The 13,186-nt window shown below is 37.5% G+C and overlaps 1 protein-coding gene across 2 annotated transcripts in view; it reads left to right on the plus strand.

The window, feature by feature from the left end:
* The window catches only part of LOC117472957 (centrosomal protein of 120 kDa), a 37,337-nt gene extending 27,534 nt beyond the window's left edge, over nucleotides 1-9,803 (plus strand). The window contains exons 19-21 of one of the 2 annotated variants that reach the window (XM_034118418.1): nucleotides 7,496-7,641; nucleotides 8,165-8,430; nucleotides 9,568-9,803. In XM_034118418.1, coding sequence (XP_033974309.1) covers nucleotides 7,496-7,641; nucleotides 8,165-8,381 — 363 coding nt within the window. In that variant the 3' untranslated portion in view covers nucleotides 8,382-8,430; nucleotides 9,568-9,803. Of the gene's footprint in view, nucleotides 1-7,495; nucleotides 7,642-8,164 lie in introns of both variants that reach the window. The other variant, XM_034118417.1, reaches the window with a different exon arrangement.
* The last annotated feature ends 3,383 nt before the right edge of the window (nucleotides 9,804-13,186 follow it).

The following is a 13,186-nucleotide window of genomic DNA, read 5'->3' on the forward strand; positions in this document are numbered from 1 at the left end:
GTCTCTGTCTAGCTTTGATTTGATCTAATGTGTCCTTCCTCTTATCCCTCTATTCAATTATTTAACATTTCTTTCTCATATATTGTTTCTGTTTGTATAGACCATGTTTCTTTCTTCTCTTTTAAGTCTCCCTCCTCCCGTCTCCCACCCCTCCCTCCTCCCCTCTCTAAGTGCCACATCATTGTAAAGAAAACACGGTGTGATTTATGCAGCTCTAAGGGGGTTCAGCGCTGAGTGTCACCCCCCGCCTATTAATCATCCCTGGGATTGCGTTGAGCAACAAGCTAGCCACGCTAACTATTCAGATGTCACACTCTCGCTTTTTATAAAATATCAGGCCTGTGTTTACACGACCATCCGTCTTGGCGCTCTGCGGTTTTTAGAGCCGGCTCTTGTTTGGTTTTTCTCGGCCTCTCCGCGCCTATTTATTCTCTCCTCTCAGCGCCTCGCATGGCGTGCTGTTTAGCTCAAGTCAGATCATAAAAATTCTTGTCTGAGGAATAATGTGCTTTTCAACCCAGGAGGTTCCGAGCGAGAATAAATGCCCAGACACCGCTGAGGTATTAGATCAGAGAGTTAGCCCCTTTTTTTATATTCAAAATATTGGGACAAGGAGCTTAAGTTGGTCTTTTCAAAGCAAGAATACGGGACAAAGAGATTAAAGTTCTGAGCCTGGAAGCTACATTTTGTAATTGTACTGCCCAAGTAGAAGGTCAGGCAACTAAATGTGGCTTTTAAAAAGCTTGTTGAAGCAGAAAAGAGAACTAAGCTGTTATTTTATAAAGGCCATAAAGAAAGAAGCACTTCTTTATATCTTGAATCCAACACTAACATGAGTCTGTACAAGTTTTTCAAAACAGCAAGAAAGTCTGATGTTTGGTAAATGAATTCCAATCAACATCAGATGCTCATCTGTTTAAAGCCTCAGTTATAACAGTCTGTCTCTTGGTTGGTTCTTTTGACGGGGGAAGGTAATGGACATATTTTCTTTTAAAACCTTGTTTACAATTTTACAGAAAAAGGCACATTTTATGCCAGAGCTTACAGCAAAAAAGTGTTTCTGATTGGCTGCCAGGTGACCATTAAAGGGGCCCAAGTATGCACATGTTCAGCTTCATAGTTGTATTTCGTGCCTCTACTGTGACTTGTTTACATGCTATAATGTTCAAAAAGGTCTTCATTTTTTTTTTGTAGTCTGAAACCAGAGCCCAGTCTGCTCTGATTGGTTAGCTGGCCGTCTCTGTTGTGATTGGTCAAGCGCTTAGAGATGTCCCGCCCCTTAGCCTGTCATAATAATAATAATAATAATAATAATAAATGGAATTTATAAAGCGCCTTCCAAGGGACCCAAGGTCGCTGGTCATGTACAATGTGTTGGAGTGCTAGCCAATAGAAGTGCAAGAGTTACCTTGTGATGTCACTATGTTACGGAAGAAAACAAAGGAGTCCAATATAACACAGGAAAGGGAAAACCCTTAAAAGTTTTGACCAACTTTTTAATGATTGTTCTGAAATCATTGGCAACGCATTGCTTACCCTTTGCTAAGGCGTCTTGATATCGATGATATTGATTGAAGCGTTACCACTATTGCTCTGATTGATCAGGAAACTGTTTTCTCAATATAATAAACATAACGACAACAAAGAAATGTATAGAGGATTAAAAGTCTTAGCAAGTATTGCGTGTCGGCTTTTCGTATTGATGTTGGATAGCCGGACGTGGTGATTAGTTGTTCTGTTTGGACCAGTTCACCTTCATCATATCTCGGGTTCAGTCATTCAAAGCATTCAAAGCATTCAACGCCGTCAGAGTTTGGGGTTCAATTCCCTCTGCCCAGACTAAAACTGCCCTCTCTCATGAGTCAGTTTGTATAAAAGCTGTCAGTCAAACATGTCGTCTGAGGGAATTCCAAATCATCACATTTGATAACCGTAAACCAGAATAGGTTTGACATGACTTCACACGGAGTTTCCAAACTTTCGTCTTTGCGGACCATTGATAACAGATACCAGAACTTTATTTGGTATTTATTGTATTGTGTTTACTTCAATTCTATGCAAAACCTGCTACTTGACACTTTAGAACAAATCTAATTGTAGGACCAGTTCTTCCATGAAGCCCTAGAACCTTTACTTTGGTCCACAGAGGGAACTTGTTCCGCCAACACAAACCTCACATATCATGGCTAGTGTATTTTCCACTATGACTTTGAAAGTGATGACGTTGCATGAATCAGCACAGTCGGAGTGGAAACTGCACGCTATGAAAAACAAACTTCAATACTTTGTTGGGATCTGAAACAATCTGAAACGCTAACAACGCCTGCTCAAACTGAGACCTTTTATTTTATTCTTTTTTTAATTGAATTTGGATTTGGTATTGAAACACTATCTGGTTGTATTTGAAAAATAGTAAAGGAACACTTCTTGTGCTCTGTGGTTTTAATCTTCACATTAGAGACTTGTAAAGAGCAGTCCAGCAGCTTCTATCTTAGACAAACAGACCACATTCTTAAACTCTGCTCCTGTGTGTCTTATCTCATACTTATCGCTCTAACAACCTGACGGAGCAGCCTGAAAACACTGATCCTAACCCTTCAGACACGGCAGATAGGAGACTGCTGTGGAGCTGTTTAACCCTGTGTGGAGCACATTTCGTCTGCTGGGTAGCTTTAGCTTTATTTAGGCTCCCCATAATGTGATCAAGAATTACATTTTCACTTATATCTGTTATAATATAAAGTAAACACAAAAACAGTTTAGGGTACACAATCACATTGTTTTTATTATTCAGACAGTTTCAATGTTAATGTCATTGTAGGGAGCTGAGGCATTCTGGGTAGAAAGATTATTGGCGACTTCATAATCGATTGCTTTTTCAAGCACAAATGTCAGACATTTTGTAGTTTCAGCTTGTTCTTTAACCTGTGCGGGGGCTGCCGGGTACTTATTATATGTTATACTTTGGATTCCTAAAGCTTTTTGTCTACTATCCCATCATTCAAGGGTGGTTTTCACTATAAGTAATGTTTTTCTTTTGGACGGAAACTACCATTTACATTTTTTTGCTATGTTCAATCTGAATTTACTTTAAAATTAAAAACATCTATATTGATTCTGACTTTTCTACATCCAACTCACAGGTGTATCATTGCTTTGAGAAAAAAGATTATTAATGTACCCCTTTTAGAAGTGAAGATATAGTCATTTGTTCTGGGCATGTCCTTTTTGAGCCTGAGATCTGAAAAACAGGCTCAGGGCTTAACAGGTTAACAGATGTGTGGCTTTCTCTTCTCTCGTGTGATGGTTCATTTGATTTAAAACAAAAGATTTGAAGATGTTTGGGAATATGATCATCATTTTTTACTATTTTTCTGAAATTTGAGATGCTAAACTATTAAGATTTTTGTTCAAAATATGAATTACTAGTATTATTGATTATGGTAATAGTTTTTTGCTGAACACAAACTTACATTTTAGCTCCAGGTGCAGCTGTCTTTCTTGTCACTGTCTGTGATGTCACCTAACAGCAACTGGTTATGGATGGAAATCTAATATTCTGTTCTTTACATTTGGTTTTGTGTTCAAAATGTTTTGGGATCCCCGGCAAAAATCTTAGGAAATAAATATCAATTTCTTTATTTGATATATTTGTTATCTAAATGTCTGACTGTTGGTTGGACTTGATTTTATAAATTAATTCTGCAACATTTCTAATAAAATATTTCACTATTTTCACAAAACAATGTTATAATATTCATGCCATGGTGATGAAAACATTTATATCAGTAAAGGAAAAACACCTGAACACCCTGATATCTTTACCCAAACTTTTTATATTTATCTATTTCTTCAGCAATTATAGCCATTTTGCAGAAACTCATATGTGAGTTCCCGTCGTCCTCTTTCGGGTTTTAATCCATTACATCCCCAAAAAAGCCCAGTGGAGAACTCTCCCTGAACTCCCACAGGTGGGGAGCTGCTCAGAAAACTCCATCTGAGCTGAGAAAAGTATGTTCTCATGTGTTTTTGGGAGCCGTCCTCCCCCAGCTGCTCGGGACCGTTCGCCTTCAAAGGTGGAGGCAAGTAATGGAGGAAAGATGGGGGGAGGGTGGGGGAGGAGAAGTCATTCTCTGGTCATCCATTCCCAAAGTCTGAGAATGTCTGAGACCTGGACTGGGACTTCCCTCTGCGTGCTCACAGCTCGTCTACACCTAATTCGGCCTGTTGGAATTGGACGCTAGAATTCTTGTTTTGCCGATCCGGTTTATATACTAACTTTTGATTTCATTTGAATAGACTCGCAAAATGACACATTGTGGTTCTGCTAGTTTTTGGCAGTTCTCTCCGATTCGCTCTCCATTTATTGTTTTCAGTCTTGAAATAAATGTCTGCAGTATATTTCCCAATACTTTGCAGCTCATGCTTGAATCCAGCTCACTTCATTTGAATTGAACAGATTCCCCTTTGGGTCGTTCAGATCATTCTTTGTTATGTTGCTGTAAATGTTGTACTCTCCTGAAGCCAATTGTTCTATCTTATTAAGTCTGTAAAATCCCACCCTTCCCAAAAAAGACAAATGTTACAAACTCCAGTTAGCATATTGTTGGAAAATGCAAATTCACATATTAACATTTCCAATCATCCAAAAGACACACTGGAGCATCTGCAGCTGAGTTGCTTTTCTGTCTATGTCTGGGTCTTTTCAGGTTCAGCACATTCTTGATATTTATTAGACTGAGCATCCTCGGTTTCACGTTTGGTCAAATTTGTTTTGGATCTGTGTATAATTATGTTTGACTCATTATTGCTGTTATTTTCGAAGATCAAATCTGTTCCATTGTTGCGAAGTATGAGTGAGAAACTACAATTGTAACCACTGTTTTTTTTTGCATTTCTCTAAATACATCCCAGAAATGTGACATTAGAGCTAAGAGCAAGGACACAGCTGTATACATACAGTTAGGGTACTTCTAACATATCATTAGCCAAATGACCAACAACATTCATTTCATCTTCTTTATACAAATCAAGTGTTTGTGTAAACAATAGAAATAATGCAAATAAAGTAACTTCACTTGCCAATAAGTTGATAGTGGGGAATTTCCATTATTAGAATAATTGTGAATATCCTTATATGATGGACGTTAAAACGTTGTATGCCTCACTTCCCTCACAGGTAGTGAAGTAAAAAAGAAAGCCTTATTTTTATTTTAAGATACATTAATCGTTTTCTAAACTCATTTTTAAAAACTCACAATTTTCTTATTTCTTTTATTATTTATTCTAATTAACCAGGGGTCTTATGAAGTAAAGGATGTTCCCCTAAATACATTTGTCCCATCTGTAATTCAATAAGAACGTTTCTCCCGAATGGAATTCAATGGAAGGTCATTCCAGTATGTTTTCGGTGCCATTAAAAAAAAAACGTACAATCGCCCCAATGCATGTTGGGTCTGGTGACCGTGCTTTATAACTGTAAAACTAAAATCACCCTCATCTATTTCTCACTTCTCCATCAGAATCAGCACGCAGCTCGTCCTCGGCTAGAGCTGCTGAGAATCATGACGTAGCTGTAAAAAAAAATATCCTCTCATGGGTCTTGAGTTTTAGTAGCTTTTCTCTTCCACCCCTTCCTCCTAACCCCCCCCCCGCCGAGGCCTCGGTATCACCTCGTCCTCTAATTGTTTCAGGACTCGGCCTCAGATTGTCCTTGGCAGCGGGCACTAGAGAAAATGTTTAGCAAGTTTGTTTTTCTAGTAATTAGCCTTAAAACGGCCCGTAATACAGACTGCTAATGGTCCACAGAGAGCTGCGCCTGTGTCAACACACCGCCTCCGTGTGTGTGTGACTGATGTGTTCATGAGAGATTGTGTGTGTTTTTCCTGTTGGAAGCTGAGGTGATCAGGCGTGTGAAAAGTGGTCGGGCAGTAATGTGAAAATGTTAGTTTTCCCATCCAGCTGCTTGTCCTGCTCTGTATCAGCAGAACACGCAGACGGATCACTGCTTCACCTCCAGTCTGCGGCCCGCCATGCCTCCATATGTCCTTCTGCCCCGTTAGCATAGCGACTGTTCATCAGACACATGAGACACGTCCATGAGAAGATATTTTGATACCTGCTGAATAGGTTAGAATGTACATTTGTTGAGGGTATTTGGTGTTTCCCAGCAGGGGTTAGTGTTAGGTAACCCATCGATCTTTCTGCCCCGTTAGCATGGCGGCTGTTCATCAGACACATGTCAGTCCATGGGAACATATTTTAATGACTGCTGAATAGGTTAGATTTGTACATTTGTTGAGGGTATTTGGTGTTTTCCAGCAGGGGTAATGGTTAGGGTTAGGTAAACCTCAAAACCATATCATTTATAATCAAAGCTGACACCATATTAGTGTGTTTGTCTCCCCTGCTCACACAGTGGATTTATTAACATCCAGCTGTAAGCCAGTGGACAGAGCCCAGAATGGTATTATGGGTAATTTTGGGACGTCCCAGTCTGAGGTGGAACAGCTGAGAGAAATACGACTCTTTAGACGTTTTTATGAAGTTTTCTTTCTGTTTCTCATCGCCTTCGTGTGAATTCTTCCAAGTCTTAAGCATTTTTTCTCAGGGAGTTTTTATGAAAATGTGAAACCAGACACATTTATCACCAAACTCTCCAATCTGGGTGTAATTAAGAGAAAGCTCTTTGGCATCCAAACTTACACATTTCAGCAGCGGGGTCAGAGGTTTATTTAGAAATGTTCTCCGTTCAGATCTGCAGAGCAGAGCAGGCCTCAGGACTCAAGCTGTGAAATCCATACGTTTGCAAGCACACTAATAATCCACTAATACTCTGAATAGGATACGTGTAAACAGCTACATGTAAACCTTATTCTGTGTGAAGAAGATTAAGACGTGTTATATGCTGATATTAGTTTTGTAAAATGTGTATAACGGTGACTATTGCAATATTCAAATTGCAGGAAGCACATTAGAAAAACATGTTTAATGAAGTATTGTGGAACTGCAGAGACATCACAGCCTACAAATCATATTACACTGACTTAAAGGGGCTCTACTATTCTCATTTTCAGGTTCATATTTGAGCCTCTACTTCGACGAAAAGCTCTTTATTTTTCTCATACTGCCTGTGCTGCAGCACCTCTTTTCACCCTCTGTCTGAAACCAGAGCCCAGTCTGCTCTGATTGGTTGGTAATAAGATACAAATAATGATCAATAGTAATCACAATCAGTTATTTTTTCCAATGTTATTTTAAGGCCACATAATGCACATCATCTGGCCAGTCTAAGTTACTTGAAGCATGGTTAGATTAACGGGAATGTTAATGGGATATTCATTTCCATAAGCCACGGCAACGATATGGCAATTCTGTCTTTCTCCCAATAAGCCAATGGTCTTTAAGTGACGAGCCAAAGCACATCCTGCATCCTGTCCATGTAGTGAAAATCACTTGTTATGTTCATAGTTTTACATTTTGTATGTGTTTGCAGAGGGAGCAGGAAAACGCCATGACGCGTCTGAAGAAGCAGCAGGCGGAGCTTGAGGCCATGAGGCTGCGTTACCTAGCAACAGAGCAGAAGGAGGCAGTCAGTCAGGACAGACAGGAGCTGGACGACATCAAGAACCAACTCAACAGGTAGTGATGATGTGTCTCTGAAAGATGGCTATGCAAATGAATATACTGTGATTCGACAGAATCAAGAGAATAATCTGAAGGTGAATTAAAAAAGGAATTCTTGCTGCTCTTAAAAACTGTGACGTAATAATTTATTATGCTTAACCTTAATATTATATGAAGTATTCTGATTAAAAAGTACATATCATGCTAATGTTCAGCTTAATATTTGTATTTTGTGCTTTGACTGACAGGTTTTAATATTCCAAAAGGTCTTTATTGCCTCACTCTGCCTGCGCTGCAGCACCTCCTCTCAGAGCGTTGACACACACAGAAACCTAACACACAGAAGATAGGGCCTCATGGGGCCTCATGGGGCCTCTTTAACATGCTTGTGTAAACTGTTACATACTGAAGTGAGCATGATTAGCTTCGCTGTGACAACTATTTTCATCTCTCAATTTAGGAAAGAAAAGTAATGAATGATGTCTTATTGAATACCCCATTGCTGTTCAAATGGTACTAACTCATATCATTTTGACAGATTAAAGCAGCAGGAGGACAGGTTAGGCCCCGCCTCCTCCCAGTGTGGCCCCGCCCCCGCTCAGAGCGTCAACGAGAGCGCAGACGAGCACCTGAGCCGCCTGCTGGAGGAGAGAGACACGCTGCTGAGGACCGGCGTCTACACACACCAGGACAGGATCATCGCCGAGCTCAACAGACAGATCCAGGACGCCATGACGGACAGAGAGGATCTCTGACGGCCAATCAGAGGCCAGCGCTGACGCCGTTAGAACGTGTTTGTTTTTGGTAAATACATTCAAGCTTTTGGTGAAGATAGAGTTGAACTTGTCCTTTAAAGGATCATTCCACTAGTTTTGTATGTCTGGACCTTAACAATTACAAACTATATTTGAACCTTTTGGGTTCCCGACTATTCAACATTTACTTTATTTTTTGAGCTGCTGATGCCTTCAAGAAAATTCGGAATCGCACAAAACGTATTACAATGTTCACTGGAGCTGAAAGAAGACGTCATCTCTCATCTAAATGTGTTGATGTTCAGAATGTTGATCATTGAATGATATCATTAGTATCGGCTCTCCAAATGTGAATCATTTGCCTGTAAACTGAATCTCTTCAGGATTTGAAGGTCAGACTAGCGGTTTCATACGGGGGCCGACGGCGAATCCAACGTCCCAAAAAACATCCATTAGGGGAAACGCGCTGTAGTTTCAAAAACGATGCAAAACAAAAACCACAAATGTGCTAAAACACGTGCAGATGGAGAAACATCTTCCCCAACTTGACAAGCATGCGCAGTGTGCACTAAACGCCCCGCGTGAACAAATAACAATACTGACAACAAACGTAACAAGCGCTCCGGTCCCAGCTGTGCGCTTCTTTTCTGCAGCGCTTTTAGTGAACTCGCTCCATGCCTCGTGAAGTTGGTGAATGTTTTCTAAACGCTACGCATGCGTTGTCAAGTTGGTGAAGAGGTTTTCTTGATTTGCATTTGTTTTGGCACATGTGTGTTAATACATGTGCATCCTGTTTGAACGTGCAGCTCGTCCCTCCCATAGTAAGTGGTTGTGGGCCACCGTAGTTTAAGGGTCTTTAAAAGTTATGATGGAAAGTTACTGACTTTTTAGACTAAACTCTTCATACATCTGAATGTGATTGGCTCATAGATCTTAATGATAGTGCTTCATTTCAGCTCATTTGGAAAGAAATTCAATAAAAGAAGTTTGAACTATCACAAATAATTCAAACTTGAAACTGATGATCCAAAATGATGTTAAATCTGCTCGAGTCGTTTTGTAGACTGGAAGATGCAAAAGCAGCGGTCTGCTCCTTTAAATATGAAACTTGAGATAAATGGTGCTAAGTTATGAGAGGAGGATGAGTTTGTGTACATTCTGAAATAAAGGATGTTTGTCCCGACAGCAGGTGGCGCTGCAGAATCACAAACGGACGACCTGCGGCAGGGAGAGACCTTAAATTATTTCTTATCTTCAGAGACTTCAAGACTCTGATTTCTGTGTTTAAATAAATTATTATGGTTTTTAGATCTGCTGTGTTCGGATGTTTTCTTTCTAATATTTGTAATATATTTCAGTTGTATGAAAGAGCGGAGAGATGTTACCACTGCTTAACTAATAAAGATGATTTCAAATCTTCAACCCTTTGTTGTTTTTGTCGCTCACACATTCTGTATCATATTTATTTGAAGTAGATACAAAAATATGAATGAATTAAATATTGAATTTATAAAAGTTAACAGTTTACAGAACGAGACAAAAATAAATGTAATCTAACCAACATCAGATTTCTTCACTTATAAAAGCACAAAAGAGTAATACAAATCCCGATGTCAGATCTATTTCACTTTTAAAAGATGTGTACGGATTTAGTCCTGAATCATGGATTATTGATTTAATCTAATTCCTTCATACATCTAATTCATAACCTGTAAAGTTGACTGTATTATAACATGCTATATTGTGGGGTTTTTCACCAAGTTTTGATCCCATACTCAAACCTTTGTAATTAAATATATTACGGCATAGCCATAACACATGTTATATGACATACTATGATTTTTATTCTTATTTTTTGACATACTATACTTTGCCTTTTTATATCATTTTCTCCACACGTTTATGGTATACGATGGCACAAGGCTTTTTTATATTGGCCTGGCTTGAAGTCAATGTGAGGAGCAAAACATCCCCCCAAACATTCTTCCTTTATAAATGCCAGTTTATTTGTGGGGAAGGTTATTATTATTATTTTATTTTATTTGTTGACCTTTTTATTAAAGTTTGTTGATCAAATACCGGATACACAAGCACATATTTAAAGATTCCTGCCCTCCAATTTGTGTGTGTGTGTGTGTGTGTGTGTGTGTGTGTGTGTGTGTGTGTGTGTGTGTGTGTGTGTGTGTGTGTGTGTGTGTGTGTGTGTGTGTGTGTGTGTGTGTGTGTGTGTGTGTGTGTGTGTGTGTGTGTGTGTGTGTGTGTGTGTGTGTGTGTGTGTGTGTGTGTGTGTGTGTGTGTGTGTGTGTGTGTGTGTGTGTGTGTGAGATTATCAGATTACAGATTCAAAGGTATAGAATCTAATGTAATCTACTGTAAGAAGTTTTTAGTGTATTTTAGCAGTTGACTTGATGACTGCTAAACCCTTATTTTGTGAGCTGATGATGCGTTCAAGAATGCTCCGACATTTTAGAATTTGCAGGCAAATAACAGTGATAAGTGGAGCTGTTTGGTGTTCATTTAGTGTATTCATGTATTCATCGTGAGAACGTTGATCAACCATTCATTAAAACAAATAAACTGATCAATTCCTGTTTTAATTGATTCATTTGTATTTATTAGTAATGTTGATTGATTATTGTTAGCTAGTTGTATATTCCAAAACAATATATGCAAATGAAAATGTAATATGTACAAATAAGGAAAATGTATGTAGTAAATCAAGTAGAAAATACAATACAAATCAAATAAATACCCTAACTTAAAAGCCAGTTGGACAAAATAATAAAAGTTGTTGAGAACAGAACCAGCTGCAGGGCCGACAGACTACACGTGGTATTACATGTAGAACAACATGTTAACACACACACAGACACATCTGTGTGTGTGTTAACATGTTGGCCCTCAGTGCTGACGGTGAGCAGATGTTCCTGACCCATCTATCTACTGAGGGGGAGGAGGAGGAGGAGAGGAAGATAACAGGAGTGGGAAGGCAACAGAACAGATGTAAAGCGAGAACGTTTTTATCAGACATGTTAGCTTGTTAAACTTGTTAAACTTGTTAAACTTGTCAAAGTTCAGTTTTATAGAAAAGATTCATCAAGTCATGATTTTTTTTAAATAAATAAAACAAATCTGGAAAAACAGTATGTACAGAATGTTGAAAAATAGTTCTGAGATAAATGGGATAATATGCAAAATAATACATATTTAAAGTCATACTGTACTGTGTCTAAAAAAGTCAGCAAATAATGTAGGAAAACATTTGAAACGTCCGTGTATGACGTTGAGTATATAATGGCAAGGTCACAGAATCTTTTTTAAAAACAATATGTTTTTTTGCAAGGGGAACTATTAAAATGAAAAAAAGATTGATACAAGTGATGACATGTTGAAAGTATCAGCATGTCCAAAATAGTCTGTCAAATTATGAAAAAGAAATAAAAATAGTATGTGGTAAATGTCGTAATATAAAATGTTATCAGGAAAAACCACAAAGTAATTAATGTCGTAAATTCCAGAAAAAACCACATAGTTGACAAAAGAACACACAAAACTACTGTACGTCCAAAATATCGAAGAAAACAACATTGCCCAGTATATAAAAAAAGTGATAATATTGTGTGTTGAAAAATAATAGAAGAAAGTCATAGTCTAAAATATAAGAACAACATAGTACAGTATATCCGAAAAACATTTTTAAACTAAAAGGACATAGTACAGTATGTTGCAAAACATCTGAAATAACAACATATGTCTAAATATCAGAAAAAAACTAAATCGTTTGTTCAAATTATCCAAAGATATTCTCAGTATAGTATGTTGAAAATAGTCATAGTTTAGTATGTAGAAAAATAATCTGAAAAACGACATAGTAAAGTATGTCAAAATGATTAGGAAATACGACATGGTGTGCTATGTCGATTTCATCAAAAACAAACATCATAGTCAAGTATGTCAAAAATAGACATTGTAAAGTATTTTGAAAGAATCTGAAAATGGTATAATGAATCGAAATTATTATAAATGATCAGAAAAAAGGGCACAGTATAGTACGTCAACAGTTCAGAAAAAAACATAATATTGTTTGTTGAAATTAGTATAGGTATAGTATTTAAAAAAATGGTATATAAAATAGTGTGATGATAGCATCAGAAACTGAGACCTAATATGGTATGTGAAAACATCTGAAAACACAACATAGTCAAGTTTGTCGCAAATGATCTGAAACATGTCAAAATATCAGAATTAACATAGTATTGTTTGTCGAATTTATCCGAACAAAAACGACATACTATATAGAATGTCAAAAATAGTCATAGTAACTTTATTATTTTATTGTGAACATACTTATGTTCACAATAAAAGACAAAGGACATAGTATAGTACGTTGAAAAATAGTGAGAGTGCAGTATCTAGAAAATAAAACACCATAAATGACATAGTATAATATGTCATAAATAAAGAAAAAATAATATTAGTTAGGAAAAACAAGGGTATATTATTTTATGTAAAAAAAACTGAAAAATAAATAGTATAGTTTGATGGAAATAAATAGTGATGGTATTTTATGTTAAAAAAGTAGTCGTAGTATAGCATGTCAGAAATATCAGAAAAAATAATCATTGTTTGTAGAAACCATCAGTAAAAGGGCGTTGTATGGTATGTCCCAATTATAAGAAAAAGTGACATAGTATGTCCAAAATAATACTACAGTATAGTACAGTTTGAAGAAGACAAAGTATAGTGTGTTGAAAATATGAATAGAAAAACATAGTTTAGTATGTCAAATTAACAAAAAACGACAC

Source organism: Trematomus bernacchii, unplaced genomic scaffold (assembly GCF_902827165.1).
Source record: "Trematomus bernacchii unplaced genomic scaffold, fTreBer1.1, whole genome shotgun sequence".
Classification (NCBI taxonomy): Eukaryota; Metazoa; Chordata; class Actinopteri; order Perciformes; family Nototheniidae; genus Trematomus; species Trematomus bernacchii.